We start from the raw sequence: 18,621 nt of genomic DNA on the forward strand, positions 1-18,621 counted from the left end.
GTCTTATTAGAGCATTCTCAGTGTATCTAAAAAGTAATTAATCCCACTTAGTTAATAAAAACGTGGTTGAAATTTTGACTGTTAATAATTAATCTTAAAAATTAAACTGAGATTAATATAATTTTTTTCGAAGTCATAGAAATATAAATCCATTAGATTGAGCATTGCAATACAGCGTCATTTCTTCAAGGCGACAGAGAAAACTGACCTAAATAATAATAAAAAATAAAATAAAAATAAAAAATAAAAACGTTTATTGCCTAATAAAAGTAACATTTCATTGAGTATTTCATTCATATTAGTCTTCTTTATTCAGCGGCCCGCACTTGCACCGCCAGCTTCTTGATTATTTGACCTCCCGGCATCCTGGACCTCTTTGTGTAGTTTTATCCTTGTCTTCTTCTGTAGGTACTAATTTACGGCACCGTACCTACTTCCCTGCTTGGCTGTTTTCCGGCAACCATCCAGCTAGACCCTGATCAGATGGTCGATCAGTTTATGGGTAGTTCTATGCCTCCTCTGGATCCTGTTATTCTCGAGGATGCCCTTGGTCTTTCGGAGTCTTTTTGTGGCCTGGTGGAAGAAGTACCTGGTCCTTTTCTCGGCCACCTCCCTCAGTGGTGTATACTGGAGCCTTTCTCTGATGGTTGCATTTGTAACTCTGTTTTCCCATGATGTTCCGTCGATGATCCGGTAACATGATGTTTCAGTGGCTTCTAATCTTCTCCAGTGTGTCTCTGCGATGGAACTCCACACTGAAACTGCGTACAGCATCACCGATCTCACATAGGCCTGGTACAACTGAATTTTCTTGGCCTTGGACAGCGGGCTGGTCCTAAAAATGAAAGGGAGAATTAGTCTTTTAGCTGCATTAGCTTTTACCTTAGTTTTTTGTATATGCATCCGGAAGTTGAGTCTTCTGTCGAGGTGGACTCCTAGATACTTGACTGAGTCTTCTTCCCGGATCCTGTTGCCTCCTATCCTGATTTGGTTTTGTGGTGGTCTTAAACTCTGGCTGAAGACTATGAACTGCGTCTTTTGGGCGGTAATTTTTATCTTCCATTTTTCGGTGTACCTTGTAATTTTGTCCAAGTGGTTTTCCATATTCCTGATGATTCTTTCTTCGTCTTTTCCGGATGCATATACTGCTGTATCGTCTGCATAAAGAGCTGTTGAAGTTCTTGGATCTGTAGGTAGGTCTGAAACAAAAATGTTATATAAAATTGGAGATAAAATGCTGCCCTGAGGCATTCCTTCCTGAATATCTTGAATTGCTGACATCTTTTGGTCCGCATCTCCGCTGAAACTTGGAATGTTCTGTTGGACAGGTAAGTGTCACAGATGTTGATGAGGTAGAGGGGAAGTCTAGTCTTGTCCACCTTGAAGATTAGTGCCTTTTTCCAAACCGTGTCATATGCTTTTTCTATGTCCAGTATGGCTAGTCCTATCCTTTGTCTCCTGTTGAATTTTATTTTGGCGTCGCTGATGATTCTTGCTAATTGAAGTTCACAGTTCCTTCCTTTTCTGAATCCGAATTGTTCCTCTTGGATAATTCCTCTTCTTTCTGTGTGCTTCATCAGTCTCTTGTAGATGATCTTTTCCAGAATTTTTCCCATGGTTTCTAGGAGAGAAATAGGCCTGTAGCTTTCTGGTCTTCTTCCGTCTTTCTTCGATTTTAGAAGGGGGATGATCTTGGCGTGCTTCCAGTTGTTTGGAAAGTGTCCTTTCTCCAAGCAGAATTTGAAGATATAGTACAGCTGTACTATAATCTTCCTTGGAAGTTCCTTGAGGGTGATGTTGTGGATTCCTTCCGGTCTTGGTGCTCTGCTTCCTTTCAGTTTTCTGATGATCCTTGCTACTTCGTATGGGCTGGTGTAGTCTTCTTCTTCTATTTGTAATTCGTTTCTTCCTTTGATCCTGTTGTACTCGTAGTTGACTTCTCTTCTTGTTCTTACATCCGGCATGTCCTGGTTTTGTCTGTGTATGGCTGCCATATTCCTTGCGATGGCATCCACCTTTCCTTGGGTTTCGTAATGTCTTCCCTCGTTGTCCATAATTTGTGGCATCTTTTGTTTCCCTCTTCTTTTGGCTTTCGGCATTTTCCAGACGTTTCCGTGGTTTTCTTTAGCTTTCCTGATGTTGTTGTGCCACTGGTTTTCAGTAAGACTTCTCAGTCTTACTCTTATTTCTTCGGATAGGGTATCTCCGTATTCCTTGAATTCTTGTCTTCTGGTCCTCTGGAATGCTCTTCTGGCCTTGTGTCTGTCCTTGATGATGTCCTGAAGTTTTGTTGGAATGATTAGTCCTCTGTTGTTCGTCATAGAGAAAACTGACATAAAGCAATTCCTGCACCTCTTTTCAATGGGCTGGATTTTTTGACCACGTGACCGAAATGACCAAAGAGAAGGGAAGAAAAATTGAGTTTTTAAGTACACCATACTTAAGTTCCCATGTCATTAATTTTGTACAGGTGTAATTATGTTAAGAGTACGTCATTTTTCTCATGAAAATATTCTACATTGGTCTGTCAATAAAGTATAAAATACAAAACGCTCAGATCTTAATTCATTATTAGTTTTGTTTTTGCGATGGCTAGAATATTCAATACGGTTGTCTGATTGAGAACTTGAATTTTTATAAAATTTTTGATCGATTGACAAGATTCATTTTTAGTATTGTTAAAAATAACAGTTTTTGTAAATTTTAAATTCTGTATAAAAAATATAATTTTTTAATAAACTTTCCAATATAATTTCATATCAATAAGCAGTTCTTTTTTGCAGGTATTATAATAGTATAAATATTTATACAATATTTAAATTTGTTGGTAACTACGTACTCCTCGGTTGAGAAATTGCTTTGCATATAATATGTCTTGCAATAAAAACATATGCGATATACACGAAAGTATTTTCCGATTTACTTCTTAGTTTTCTAAAAAATTGTGAAAGCTATTATTTTAATTTAATGCAAAATCCAATATTACCTTCCTTTAGCAATAAATGTCTGACACACCTTTGAATATTTTATGTTAATTATTTTAAAATTACTTAACTTTATAAAAGTTTAAAATATTTTTACTCATAAATAGGTTCTACTAAAAAACTATTCGTATTATTGTAAATCTATATATTCGCAATATTGTTTTTTTTTTACAAATTATCATTATTAATTATATTATTAATTGTATGGTAAGTAAGAAACTAAGGCAATGCTGCAGTTTCTTTTCTTTTAAAACCTTTTTAAATCTACCTGAATGTGGCACTGATGAAATAGAGGAGTTCATGCTCTGGTCATCGTACAAGACCAGAAAAATCTACAGTTTATGACAAAGCGATTAAAAGTGTAAATGTTAATTAAATGAAAACGAAATATATGTGCATAGAAGGAGTTAAAAAAATAAAGTTAGCTACGAAGTTGAAAAGGTAATTTCATCATTTTTTGAATATATCTATTTGGGAGCAGAGATGGAAAGAGACGGCACACTGAAACAAAAATCAAATAAAGATTTATAAAAGGGAAAATAGTAGGCAAATTGGATTCATTTTTCTGGTGATGTGAAACCTGGCAACTCATTAAGTGAACGGTTTGTTTATCCAAAAAAGTATTTTGGTGGCCTTCTTTTATTGATTTGCCAACATCCCCATTTCTGGTAATCCTTTTATGATCTGAAAATTATTAACTTTAACTTTTAAAACACGTTTTAAAATCATAAGGCACGTTAAGGTTACTTTTCCATTTGGTGCTAGCTTATCGGTTAAATATTGGTTAAAATATTAGTCCTAGGTATATCGTCAAAAAGATACCCCAAAACCTTCGAACCAAAGTGTTCGATTCTTGTATCCTTCCCGTTCTCACTTACGGAGCTCAAACCTGGACATTCACAAAACAGAACATGGACAAGATTCGAAAAACTCAGCGAGCCATGGAACGACAGATGCTCACTAATAGATCGGCAAACGAACGAAGCAATCCGGAACAAAACAAAAATAAAGGACGCCGCGAAACAAGCAGCTAAATTAAAATGGAAATGGGCTGGACACAACGAACGTCTCGAAGATGGTAGATGGAACAAAGAAGTCGGAAACTGGCGACCGTACGATGCGAAGAGACCAAGAGGAAGACCTCAAATGCGCTGGAGCGACGATATCAAAAGAGTCGCAGGACCAATGTGGAAACGCCTAGCACACAACAGGGATGAATGGCGAGAAATGGGAGAGGCCTTTATTCGACAATTCGGATAGAAAAAGGGATATAAAAAAAAATATCGTCAAAACGAGATTACGCGTTCAGCGAGTCCTGGCCTACACCTACCCTCATAAGGGATCCATTGATGACTTGTCCACTTTCCTAAAAATAGGAAAATGGACAATGAGCTAAGAACTACAGCTCCCCAGAAGAATGTCATCATCATACAGGCTTTACAACTCTGCGTAGGTCCTAGCCTCCTGAAGAATTTCTCTCTAGTCGTCCCTCTTCCATCGCTTTTTTCCGGACAGCACATATTCCCATATTTCTCAAGTCTTCATCGATGCTATCAAGGAATCTTGTTCTGGGTTTTTCTCCTTTTCTCTGAATAATGGGTCTGTTAAGGAGCGTTTTTCTAGCTGGGCCATTTGGTTTCATCCACATTACATGCCCTATCCACCTCAGACGTCCTACCTTAATTTGTTTCACGATATCAGATTCCTGGTGTGTTCTATAAAGTTCAAAGTTGTATCGTATTTTGCACACTCTATTGTCATTCACTTGTCAAAACATCCTAACATGTTTTCATTACCTTTTGTTAGAGTCCAGGTCTCTGAACAATATGCTAGAACTGGGCGTATTATTGTTTTGTAGGGTTTTATTTTTGAATTTCTCGCCAAAGCCCAAAGCCCAAAATAACATCTGTTGGCTGTGCAAATTCTGCGGTTTATCTCTGCGGTAGTATTACATTTACTTAGTTAGTATTAAGTACTACTATATAACTATAAGTAGTACTTAGTTCACTGCTTAGATGACGTCGTTTTATATAAGAAGTGGTTGTAGGATTTGTGATTGCGTGCTTATTTTCATATACTTCGTTTTGTTGGTGTTTATTAATAAACCCATTCTTGTAGCTGATTCTTTTAATGCTACATTATGTGCCTCTCATACAGCGTTTTCCGATCCCCCAACAATATGATATCATCAGCATAGGCAAGCATTTGCTCTGATTTATGCGCGCGACCGTTCTAGTTACTTTTGTGGGACCGCCTATGGGAAGGTTAAGATAGTTGGAAATGGAAAGATACTGTGTGCTTAAGTTTCTTAGCTTTCACACTTTCGACAAAATCAGAAATTGAATTTCGACCCGAACTGCAAGACCGTGTGGATCTATTGGAAGGTTAAGAAATCAATGCCTCAGCATTGCCTCTAGAGCTACTGTGAGGCAGATTCACAATACTCCGTTAATTTTCATATAGGACTGTCATTAAATTTTCCAAAAATTACCATTATTGTTGTTTTTTTTTTTCAATTTTTAACGAATTATTACTAACATCACATAGTACTTATATAAAATATTAAAATTATTAAAATCCATAAACAAAATATTATATTAAATCTATATCTTCAAATTACATACATAATATAAAAGTAATGTTCGTTTGACTATTATTTTGAATATAATTAAACTTTCATTGTTAAAGTTGTAACCTTCTGCGGAAATAATATTCCATACACTGAAATCTGAGTTAACGATCATGCTGTATACAAACAATGCAGCCGAGGAATCACATTTCAAATATGATTTCAACAGCCAAGTCTTGGAATATTGCATATGAGCGCCATATTCTCAAAGGAGGCGGCAAAGAAGGTGCTGGAACGTAATATGTAACTTGAAACACAAGCGTGTTAGAAGCTGGCGCTGACGCTACCAGAAACTTGGGAATCGTTATGTCTAATGAAGAACTATAATAACAAAAATAAAATTGTAGAGATATAATGGGTACATGTGTAATCCTTAGTTTTAATTAATTTCTAGTTACATTCTTCTGTGTTTGACACATATTTTGTACCTAACTTTAAGAAATTATTAATTAACTAATACAAGATTTTGTTAATACTTTTTAACTGAAATTTTAATCATATCTACTAGAAATGATATACATGTTGTAGCATTTTAATTTTCTTAAATTTAAAATTTTACTGAGCACTGTACATATAACTATTCGTAGTCTGTTTTTATTACGTACTTCAGTTCCGATGCATTAGTTTTGTCTGGGTGTGATTATGTAAGAAGTCTGTAATTTGTCTCACAAAATAAACTATGTGTTATAAACTTAGTTAAACTATATTTCCCCTAATATAAAAATGTTAATATGAACGTTTTGAAGTTGTCTGAAAAAAATGATTTAAAACACATAAACGTCGATCGTTTGAGCTTATTTCTTAGTTTGGTATCGCAATGGCCACTGATGTAAATTTAATAGTTTAATCAGTACAGTTCTTAGCGAAAAAGCCACGTATGTGATAAGTTTATTTTATTTTTATTTTATTTAAACAAGATATAAAGAGAATCTGTCCATTATTCATATTTTCTTTTTTTTTTATGCCTCGGTTCATTACCAAGCTGGCATTTCTAAATTGTTTCGTACTTGTTTGCATTTCCGTACTTCTGCTGATAAGAAGTAAAAGAATAAAGGATAGTGCTCTTCATATATTTTTGTGGACTTCTGAGTCGTATCTATTAAAGACATAATATCTATTGAAGCCCCGATAATGAGCAACGAGTCCTTTGTAAAGTAGCGTTTTATTATCAGCTTATTTTTACTGATCTTCTTCATTTTGACTACCTGAGCTACTTTTCCTTACAATGTTGGTAATAGAAATAAAAGCTAAATGTGTAAATGAAGATAATTCTAAGAACAAAAAAGTTGAATTTTAAACTGTTTTGGTTCGTCATGTACCATTTCCTCGTCGGAAATTGACAACCATTAACTGGAATTCTTCTATATATTGTGGTTATCATATATTTGTACTGGCCTTCGAGCCTACTTAATTCGAGCCATTGTCGTAAGATTCTTTTGTACGATGCCTTGTCTTCCTTAGATCTTTCCTTCAACTATCAAATGCAGAAACCCATACTTACTAGTTTCTTAAGATATGGCTAAAATACGCTACATTTCTTCGTTAAAGTTTTGTCAATAGTTTCTTATATTTATGCTTTATGTCCTTTCCTTAATTTCGTTCAACAGTATAGAAGTACGTACCATTTATTGGCACGACATCGATTAATCAGACTAAGGTCTCTAGTGCAAAAGAGTCATCATCATTATGATTCCATTTATCGTTTCCCAGCATCCCAAGTACTTAAATATCTTTACTTTTTCTACAGTTTCTTCACGTTTCCTAATAACCATGAATTTTATTTTCTTTATATTAATTTAAAGACCATAGTTTTGACTTATATTATTGACTTATATACAATGACAATAAAGACCTGATAAAGGCTTTCGATCGCATCCAAGTCGAAGACGTCTTACACCTAATGTATAAATATACATAAAAATAAACATACCAATCAATATTATACAAACTATCGAAAACATCTACTTCCATATTCGAATACAGGCAAAGATAAATGGAAAACTCACACAGTGTATACCAGTATAAAGCGGAGTCAGATAGGGTCACTCGTTAAGCCCACTTCTCTTTAATATAATAATGGACGAAATAATACAAGCAGTACGTAAAGGTCATGGCTACAGAATGTAGAACAAAGAAATTAAAATATTATGTTATGCAGACGACGCCGCATTAATCACCGAGACAGAGGACGAACTCCAAAGATTAACACACATCTTCAATACAACAGCCAAGAAATACAATGATAATATCAACAGAAAAAAGCAAATCTATGACAACATCTAAATTCCCACTACGATGTAAAATCGAAATTGATGGAAAAATAATAAAGCAGGAAGCAAGGTTTAGATATCTGGGAATAGATACAACTAGTTAGGAAGCTGTTGAGGAAGAAGTACGATAAAAAAGCTTAAAAGCAAGTAAAGCAGCGAGATCTCTTAATGACATAATCTGGAAGAACAAACACCTAAGACAAGACACAAAAGCAAGAATCTCTAAATCAGCAATTAGACCTATATTAAGATACACGGCGGAGACAAGACCTGGCACATCTAAAACGAGACGACTACTAGAAATAACAGAGATGAAAATACTCCGATGAATATTAGGGAAAAGTCTGTTGGATAGGGAGAGAAACGAAAACGTAAGAAGAGCATGCAATATAGAAGACATAAATGGATGGGTGAAAAAACGGAAGCAAAAGTGGAACTAACACATCAGTAGAATGGCAGAGGATAGAATAGTACAAATAGTACGAGATAAGTCACCAAATGGACGAAGAAGTATTGGTAGACCAAGAAAAAGATGGTGCGACAATTTAAACAATTAAGGAGGCTAATATTAAAGAAGAAACAGGCTTTAAAGCCTACATACAAGGAGGAATAAGAAGAAAACTTTATTAATATAGAACTATATTACACTGTATAAGCGTACCTTTCGACCGGAAAGGTTAACAATAGACCAGATCTGCATGACAACTGTACAGAGTATGACTCTGTAAGCAGGGATTTACTGTGAAAGATATTTTTGAGCAATTAGTATACCAGGTAGCTTCCACTTGTATGGATACACCTTTTTTCCAATCTTCCCTGCCTGGTATATTTATTTTGAATTTATTGTCAAAGTTATATCTCACTATGCATTATGCGCCTGGTTTATATGTTGCTGACTATATATTAATCTGTGCATCTCTAATCTGGCTTCGCCCTGTATAAAGACATGAAGTGGTATGAGTAGAATCCTGTAGAAGTCATTTTGATGATCTCAGTAATAAACAGGTATGCTAGCCTTTGTGATTTACTTACTAGCATTATTGCTGCCACTTGCTACGTCTTTGTACACCACGTCACAAACCCATAGGTTACCATTGGTCTAAAAACCTTTTGTATAACCATAGGGTCACTTTGATGATGGGCCCCCAATTATTACCGCACAATATTCTACACCAACCTTCGTTTTTAATGTGTGTTTAAATTCAGTATTTTTCAGTCAAATTTTAAATGCTTCATATTTGCTGCCAAAACTTAAAATTAAATTTTCATTTTATGGGTTTTGAACATCAATTTCTAACAATGGAAATTTTATAGTGACCGGTCAATAGAAGTAATAAATTTTATTGACAAGAAGTGACAAACTTTTTAACATGTTTTTTGGGGTTCTAAAATTGACAGTGTCAGCAAATTCAGCTTGTTCGTCTCGTTTTTAGACATAAAATCTCTGGACTAATCGAAGTAGTGGTGATACTGTTTAGGACCAGAAGCTGCTGATTGATTAATCTAAAGAATAGCATAAAGAATCAACTGAGAATTGATATCAACTGAGTTGCTATTTTGTTCCAAAGTCACAAGTACTTCTTTTTTCTTATTCTTATATATATATATATATATATATATATATATATATATATATATATATATATATATATATATAAAGACATAATGTCTATAGAGAAAAGAAAACATGGCGATTGGGAACGGCAAACAATAGCTACGTTAAGACATGTACATGTAAGTTATATGCTAATGTGACTATTTCTGTAGAGATTAGAATAATCTTACAAATAATTTAAATTTATTTATGTGTAAAATGCTTTGAATTATTGTTATGAACTTAAACTGGTGAGAATTCGTTTTTAATAATTTTATTTTGGCCACTGTTACAGAAAAAAATCGAGGAAACTATTTGTGAACGCAGTGGTTGCTATTGTTTGAGGTAGCATATCAAATCTGATCTTAAAATATTTAATAGTATCATTTGTCCTATGATATGTCGAATAAAGATTTGTTAGCTAAATTATCTGGTTCTATGTTCGTATTTCTGTTGGTACATATAGTGTTTTTAAGGAATACTTTTAACATAATCCTCAACAGTTAGTTTATAAAAGGAGTTTTGTAATAAACATACAACTTAAAAAATTATAAATCTATTCAACAATCAGATTTAACAATAAAAATATTAACAAGGCAACAATAACAAATGACTAAGATGAAATGAAGTAAGTAAGATGAAAGAGATGAAATTGTATCAGTCTTGCGTCTTCCACTTAGTGTTTGCTATGGTGGTATATAACTTTGTAAACTGGTACTTTGACGGGAACTGGTTTGGGGATTCTGATGGGAATGTGTTTTTCTACTGGAACTGGTACTGGTTTCTCAACGTGGTATGGAATTTCCTTTTCGACCTTGTAAGGTACTGGTTTTTCGACGGGAATGGTGATGGTTTTGATGACAGGTACGGCAACAGGTTGGGGAACTTTAATGTGAACGGGGTAGGGTTGTGGTACGGGTACTGCTACTGGTTTTGGCACTGGAACTGGAATAGTGTGGGGAATTGGAACTGCTTCGTGTTTGTAGACAGGAATTGGCACGTGCTTGGTTATTTCCACAGTGTGGGAAAGATCGTGGCCACCATGATCTCCACCATAGCCTTCATGACCTCCGTAACTGCCTGCGTAACCGGCATTTACGGTTGCGAGAGCCACTAAGAATGATACACACAACTGAAAGAAAAAAAATTCAGTTAATGGTTTTTGAATAATATTACAATTATAATAAAGGAGGGACAGAAAAAGATAAATGTGGTGCAGGATCAGAAGTTTTTGATAGAATAAAAATATTAAAAACATCATAAATATAGAAAATAAATCAAGAAATAAACCAAAACGTATATTAAGCAATATTCGGTTACTGGTATGACCATTTTAACTGCTTTAATAAACTGCGATAAGAACAAATTGATGTTTTTTAATGCAAATTTTGTTTCATTTATTGAAGTTAAATCGTAGGGAAAATTACAAAAAAATCTATTCAGATATATTTAGTTCTATATCATCTATTTAAATTATAGTACCATCAACTTAATAAAATTTTATACTACATATAATAAATATTGGGTGTTAAATAAACATAATATTGATAATTTGACTAAAAGCCAAATTTTTAAATTGACGAATATTTTAATGATTGTATCTATTAAAAGCACGCGCCTATTGGTGTTAAAATTGATGAAATGCTGAAAATATAATTGAAAATATTTAACTCTTTGAAGTCCACTAACACAACAATGTATGATTTAAAATACATTTTACATTGAGGTTGAAAGTAATTTGGAATAAAATGGCTGAACCGTGACAGGTCATTTCGATGTAATATTGCTCTGTTTTTAATGTGATTTGGAAGCACTTTTGAATTTGCTATTAATTTTTATTAGTGTCACATTCGTTTAAATGAGCCTTTAAACGAATAGCCGGATTGTGCTATGAAAAATTATAAATAATATTATATACTGTTATCTTTTGCGATAGCTATTAAACATCGGTTTTTATATTACTATCGTTTGATTAGGAAAAATAACATAAACAGAAAGTCAGCGTCATCTAACAGAGCACTCTCTGAGTACTTAAAAAACATCGCAATAGTTAATGAAATATATACCAGAAAGCTATGCAGAAACAAATAAAATACAAATTTAAATTTATCAAGCAAAAAGTAAAAAGCTGGAGATTTCCACTTATTCGTACCCGAAATTCAAATTCCTATTTAAATCTGTTCCTTTTACGATATACAAAGCAAGCTGGCCATGAATGGACCGACATGGGGAATTAAAATTCATCTAAGCAAGAACCTTTCAGGATTCATCAGAGCGACTCAGTAAGAAGCTCTGGGTAATAGGGAAGTAATTTATGGCATTTAATACAAACATGCCTTATATTAAACCTTCATTAGAATATCGATTTTTGATGAAATTTGATAGACCAGCATGTGGTATACGTCGTTATAGAGAAAGATTATAGAAGTCAAATTTTTTTTTTTAGTTGAATTGGATTTAGTTGAATGGATTCTAAAATATCGTAAAAATTATTCGTAACAATTTGGGTGTAAATACTACGCTAAAACTTACACACTTACTAAGAAAAGGGGATTCATTGAGTCCCATGCTCTTCAATTTGATCATGAATGAATTCATCAAAAGCGTTAACAAAGAAAGGGGATACAGAATGGGAAACAAAGAAATCAAAATACTCTGTTACGCAGACGACGCAATATTGATAGCCCAAGATAAAGATAGCAAACGAATTTATTATGACAATCTCATCTCAGAAAACTATATTGTTTTAGTAGTCAGAAAAGAACCCACCAGACGTAGAATAAAAATTGATGGCATCAGCATTAGCAAGTAATGGAAAAAAATACCTGGAAATTATACTGTCTAGCTATGGAGACCTGGACAAAAAACTGAGAGATCAAGTACAAAAAGCAAATAGACTGGCAGGATGTCTTAATAATACTATATGGCGAAACAGACACATTAACACTGAGATGAAGTCAAGAATTTATAAAGCCAGTGTAAGACCAATAATGACATATGCCTCAGAAACAAGACCCGACACAGCCACAACGCAAAGGTTACTGAAAACTGCAGAGATGAGAGTACTGAGAAAAATTACAGGAAATACGCTGCGAGATCGAAAGAGCAGTGAAAACGTTAGAAGAAAATGTAACGTACAATGTATAAATGAATAGACACAAAACAGAAAAAAAAAGAATAAAATAACCACATAAATAGAATGGAGGAGACCCGTGTCGTCAAAATAAAAAGAAATAAATCACTAAAGACGGAATGACAAACTTCCATAGAGGTATTAGTCTGCTAATGAACAAGCAGAATTGCTTATAAGGAGGAAGAAGAGAAAGAAGAACAATTTAGGTGCTAGAAATCGCAAGGCTAAAATCAAAAAAATATACGAGCAAGTCAAACTGATGAGAAACACGAAGCGCGAAATGAAATTGAACGAAATCGTCACTTTAAATCACCATAGCAGTCAATTATAACGTGGCAATTGATTACAGTTTATAACAAATCGTTGCTATTGACAAAATGAATGTTGTGTTTCCACATGGCAAGGAATTTAAGTTGAAAGGTAAAACCTCTGGATTGTGTCTAAATTAACGCCGTATTGTTTTCCGGAAACGTGCCAGATTCTATTAATTTTTGACTCATATAACTAAGACAAGACAACGTAATGTTTGTTCTAGCGATTTTACATATTTAAAACTTAAATATACAACCAAAATGATGAAATTGTATGACGAAAATCTAAGGAATAATAAGAACAACAGAAATAAGGGTATTTCAAGTACCAAAGCTGTGTTGAAATGAATGCAAAAAAGTAAACAATCTGAAATAAACATTTTTAACAAGAAGTAGAAAAACAAGAATAATTAGGGATTATAATGTAAGAGAAGAAAAAAATAAATAGGTGAAAAATAATATTAAAAGGATATAGAAAAAAGATGCAAAAAGCAGTTAAATGCATTTATACATTTTTTATGATATATCTACCAGTTTAACATTAATTTTATTGAACAAATTAATTATTCTACATTTGTTAGTGAAAATACGAATAATATAATTTACACAACAGATGTTCCTAGTGATTTAAATTTTAGTGGTAGACATAATTAACATATTTAAATTATGCATTTCATCAATTCTCCTTTTCTCTAATATTTTTAAATCCTGATCTGATAAACACACCTAATACATTAAAATAAACTACTTCCTTCTGTCACATTAATTTATTAATTGCTCAATCATTGAAAAGTTATAATTTTAATAAAGAAAGCAGCCTGCAGACTGATTTAGTGAAAGTATCTTCTAGCGTTCGATATTCAAGATCAAATGTGACTAGATGAATAGACGCTCAAGGAGCGAACGTAAGATGAAAGTCATCCAATTATCTCCAAGTAGTGTCATGAACACATAGAACAGTAAAAAATTTCTAATATTTAATGAAGATGGGATTTTATAAACGTTAAATTTTGGTATTGATACAAAATATAGTTACGTAGTAGGATTATCAAATAGACGGAATAAATAATAACGTAATTATGATTAGTGATCACTAATTAAATAAATGTTTGATATAAACTACCATTCTTTTGTTTGAACTTTAGTTTACTTCATTTAATGAGTCTACAGTAATAAAATGTATTTAGATATTAATGGATCTTAATTTTCCCGATGCAGAAGGTCAAACTCGAGCTTTCTATTTTAAACTTCTTGCCATTTTGCAAAAATAATAATTGGTAGAAAAATTGAACATAAAAATTATGGAAAAAAAAAGATAAAATATTAACTATCATATCGAAACTGAAAATTCTGTTTATCGAGAAAATTCATATGTTGTTCTCTCATTCAATTCAAACTAATGTAGCAGGTCAACATAAAAGACTACTACAAGAATTTTCATTGGTTGTTATTTAGTAAACGATCCAGTATTGGGAATAAAAAAAGATCAGGAAATAAACTGCTACAATGGATTAGAATACCACACTACAGTATAATTGGAAATTATAGCAAACTATAAGACAAAGGTCAAATACTTTAATTTGATAACTGGCACCCAACTGGTGCGGTATACACTATACACCGGAACATGAAAATAAAAACATTTATAAATATGTAAAACGTTATTATCGTGGCATACTGTACAAGAAAATTGTATCTAAAAAAAATACCAGATAATAAATAAAAGAAACAGCAGTAAGAGAGCTGCGCTAGAAAGGATTACTTTCGAAGATCTTGTCGTGTAGCAACAATAACAATATACAGGAAGAAATGAGGAAATTAAATAATTGTATAAAATAAAATCATCCTTAAAGGGATGTTTTTGTATGTCGATGTATAAGCCACGACGATACTTTAACATAAATGAGCATTTGAAATAAGCCATCTTAACCATAGACCGTGTACCGAAATCTTTCTAAAGATGGTACTTTACCGGTGACCTGATGATGACTAGAAAACTGTAGTGGTGGAAACAAGTCGTTTACTAAATAAATAGATTGTAAGTCTGTCATTAATTTCTACTACCTAATAAATATTTAATAAGTACATTCAAAAATACTCTTATAGATAAAGATTTGACGACATCACAATTTAATATTGAAGAAAAATTAATTATTGTACTTTCAAAGGCAAGAAAGAAGAAGGAATTGATCTTATAAATATTTAATAATGTTATTATTTCACAAAAAAAGGTAAACGTGGAGAAGGAAAGCTTTTGCATCTAAAAAGCAGTACTAGCTATCCAAAAAATAAAAAATAAGAAAGCTCCGTTACCTAACAAAATACATAGAGAAATTACGAAACTACTTGAAGATGACCATATTCAATCTATACAGGTTAATAACATTTACTAGATAGAAAAGTTTCCCGATCATTGGTTACTGTCTAAATTCATACCAATGTCAAAAAAAAGATCTTCGGAAAAATTCGAATACCATGCAACCATAAGTGTGATGAGCCATATATTCAAAAAATTTTTATACATTATACATAATAGAATATATCCAACCCTCGAACATCGGCTGGATAAAGTTCAGTTTGGATTTAGAAATTGATCTGGAACTGGAAAAGCGTTATTCAGTATCCAAGTGTTAACTTAAAGGGCCAAAGACGTAAATAATGATATATTGGACTGCTTGATAGATTACGAGAACGCTTTCGTCAAAGTAAACCACAGTAAACTTATCGACATTCTCAGAAAACGAAGTATACGAAGAAGAATCGAAGAAGATCATCAAAAATCATCTGAGGATAATCAAAATTTATATACATAACAAAAAGTTAACAATAATTATTCCGAAACATTTAATATTTAGAGTGGATTTCGACAGGCAATGGTCGGAATAAAGGCGGAATTTTGGTAAATAATATATTTATGAATAAATTCCGATACGCTGACGATACTGCACTTCTTGATGTTTGTACAATAGGCCCTCAAAGACTAATTAACATAATAGAAATATCATCTAGGGTCTAACTTAAATAAGGATTGGGATTTTTTTACCAGGACTTAATTACAATTTTAGTTTAAAATATATTTATTTTGATATTTCGATTTTCATTTCGAATATTTATATATAATTTCCGAATTGAAAATCGAAACATTAAAATAAACTTATTTTGAACTAAAATTGTTGTTAAATGGGAGTAAATATAGTAAAGATGCCACAAAAAAATAGATTCAGAATAATTCGTGTTATAATAGGGATAGCCATGTATGTTTTATAGGATGAAAGCTGTTATTTGCAATCTGGGCCTTAATTTAATGGTTGGACTTACAGTAATTAACTGTTATGTATTAGCAACCCTTCTATATATACTAGAGGTATAGACCCTTATAGAAACAATTAGTAAATAAATAAGAGCTTAGTGGTGCTAGAGAATGATGATGCATACTTCATGGACTCATATTTTTGAACTGGAATGAGGAATTATAAAGACTGCATTCTACAAGTTTTTGTTATTGTTTGTTTGGGTTTATATGACTGCGGACACTAAATATTCTACAAGTTATGCTTTAGCGTAAACTAAAAGGAAACAGAGAACTAAGTAGACAATGGATGTCTTTGCTAAAAAATCTGAGACTGTTAAAGGTAAAAAATCCTTAGAGTTATTGTTATGGCCACTGTAAACGTACTTATATGGACCCGAATGATGGCCAACGCCAAATAAAGATATGAAACGGAAATAAGGAGATGAGTTTGCACAGTAATACGAAATGAAATACAACAAATAATCAAGAAATATTTTAAATATTGTAGACGAAGAAGAGGAATAAATAATGAAGCAACAACGAGTACGTTTTAACCTGTTGGATTGTTACGTACCTGCCCATCTCTACGTGTTAAACGCATCGTTCCGTTAGCACCGATTCCGGTGCATGCCTTTGAAGTTTCTTTGTTCATGCTTTGTTCATGTAAATGAATTGTTCGCGAAAATTGGCACTGCTCTGATAAGTTTTAATTGATTCGGTTTTAATTGAGAAACCGCATGAGATTTGTTTCTGTCGGTCTGTAAATTATTTTGACGAAGGTAAGTAATTAATTGGACGATTCCGCCTCGACGTCGCACACTTTTTCATTAAATTCTCCAAGTCGAAAGAATTTATATACCGTTGTTTTTACAAAATGGAAATGGCTTTTTGAAATTGAGCTGTCTGGACAATTAACGGGAATTTATTTTTATTGGGCTATTTTAACTAGGTTGCCACAGTATTCGGGAGAAATTATACAGAACACTTTGCAGATCCTATTGGTTTAATGCAAAATTCGAAATAAGTTTTGTTGCCAGTTTATTAGTGTGTTCATTTTGGACGTAAAGAAATTTTTTTTTGAATGTTAAAAGTAGGTTGTATTTTTGTTTAAATAAACTACAAACTAAATTTTAGTAACCCTAAAAGTTAATCAAAAATCAACGGAACTATTTAATATAAGAGTAAGAGTCAGAAATACGTTTTCCAATGACATAAATTATTTTTTGACTGCAAAATATATAATATAATTAACACTTATTAGTGGTGATAAGAACAGACAAAAAATACTGAAAAATAGGTGAAAGACCACTAAAAAATGAAGACAGCGAACGAAATAAAAAATTCAAAACTCTAAACATGCATTAAACTAAAATATTAATAAAAAAGTGTCTTTTAAAAAAATGTAAATTCAGTAAACGAAATGACATATTTGTAAAAGAATTTAAAAAATAGTTATTTAATTTTTTAATTATATCATGTTTTATTTTTGCAAAATATTTTCAAAAATAAAACCAATATTTAAAAATAAATTCACTATGAATAACACGACGAAACACTCAAAAGACACTTTTAATTATAATACCACTTCACTGCGTAATTAAACACAAAATATATGAAATAAACTTACAAAGTAATTCATTGTAACTCGCTTGGGTAAGTTGTGTAAAGCTTAAGATGAGTGAATCAACTGATAGTTCGGTTAAGGAAAGTTCGCTTTATATACTGATACGATTCTTTCACTACTTTCACTGCATCCCTAACAGATTGTCCATGACCATCCTATGATATTAGAATGATATAATCATCAAAAATAGTCCAATGTGGTTTTTTGCATTTAGAAATTTTGCTTTATGACTTGTAGATTTGATAGTTTGATCGATTGAGAATTGCAGTGTGACATAAAACGTGACTTTCTATTTTTTTTAGAGTTTTTAGTATCAAATATCAAATTAAAAAATCTAGAATATATAATTAATTAATAAAAAAGTGTAGCAGTGGATTACATTGATAAGAACTTTTGTTGTGTTTTTTATTGTGTTTAATTTATAGAAATAGGTATAATTCTTAGTCTTATTACCAGTTTTAAGAATTTAAGATGTTATTAGGTAAAAAAAAATGATAGTGTATTTTAATATAACACCCATATCTTTTTCCGCCACGAAGGTTGGCAATCGCCAATGCTATTCTTATCGTTGAGATCTCTACAGGGAATAATTTTATTGCATGGCATCCCAAATATTCTCTGAGATTTATCAACTAGGATAGTCTTCTTCGTCCTACGCTGCGTTAACCTTGCATCTTGTACCGCATTATTAACTGTAGGGTGTTATATTTTTCACCACTGGATATATGTTCCAAATATGGAAGTTTTCTTACTTTAACGGTAAACGGTTGTTTATTTTGAGCAT

The 18,621-nt window shown here is 32.5% G+C and overlaps 2 protein-coding genes across 2 annotated transcripts in view; both read right to left on the reverse strand.

Moving 5' to 3' along the window:
* LOC140449127 (uncharacterized) overlaps positions 1-2,321 on the reverse strand; it is a 63,564-nt gene extending 61,243 nt beyond the window's left edge. The window contains exons 1-3 of the mRNA XM_072542273.1: positions 1,280-2,321; positions 944-1,145; positions 590-835 (exon numbers count right to left, since the gene is read on the reverse strand). Of these exons, the coding sequence (XP_072398374.1) occupies positions 590-835; positions 944-1,145; positions 1,280-2,321 (1,490 nt within the window). The remainder of the gene's footprint in view (positions 1-589; positions 836-943; positions 1,146-1,279) is intronic.
* A 7,696-nt stretch (positions 2,322-10,017) lies between these two features.
* On the reverse strand, positions 10,018-17,962 carry LOC140448037 (uncharacterized). Its single transcript, XM_072541081.1, has 2 exons — positions 17,841-17,962; positions 10,018-10,609 (listed from the first exon to the last, which is right to left on the reverse strand). Exons 1-2 carry the CDS (start codon positions 17,850-17,852, stop codon positions 10,154-10,156), a joined length of 468 nt encoding a protein of 155 aa, XP_072397182.1. The 5' UTR covers positions 17,853-17,962; the 3' UTR covers positions 10,018-10,153.
* Positions 17,963-18,621: the final 659 nt, after the last annotated feature.

This window comes from Diabrotica undecimpunctata, chromosome 8 (genome assembly GCF_040954645.1).
Source record: "Diabrotica undecimpunctata isolate CICGRU chromosome 8, icDiaUnde3, whole genome shotgun sequence".
Classification (NCBI taxonomy): domain Eukaryota; kingdom Metazoa; phylum Arthropoda; class Insecta; order Coleoptera; family Chrysomelidae; genus Diabrotica; species Diabrotica undecimpunctata.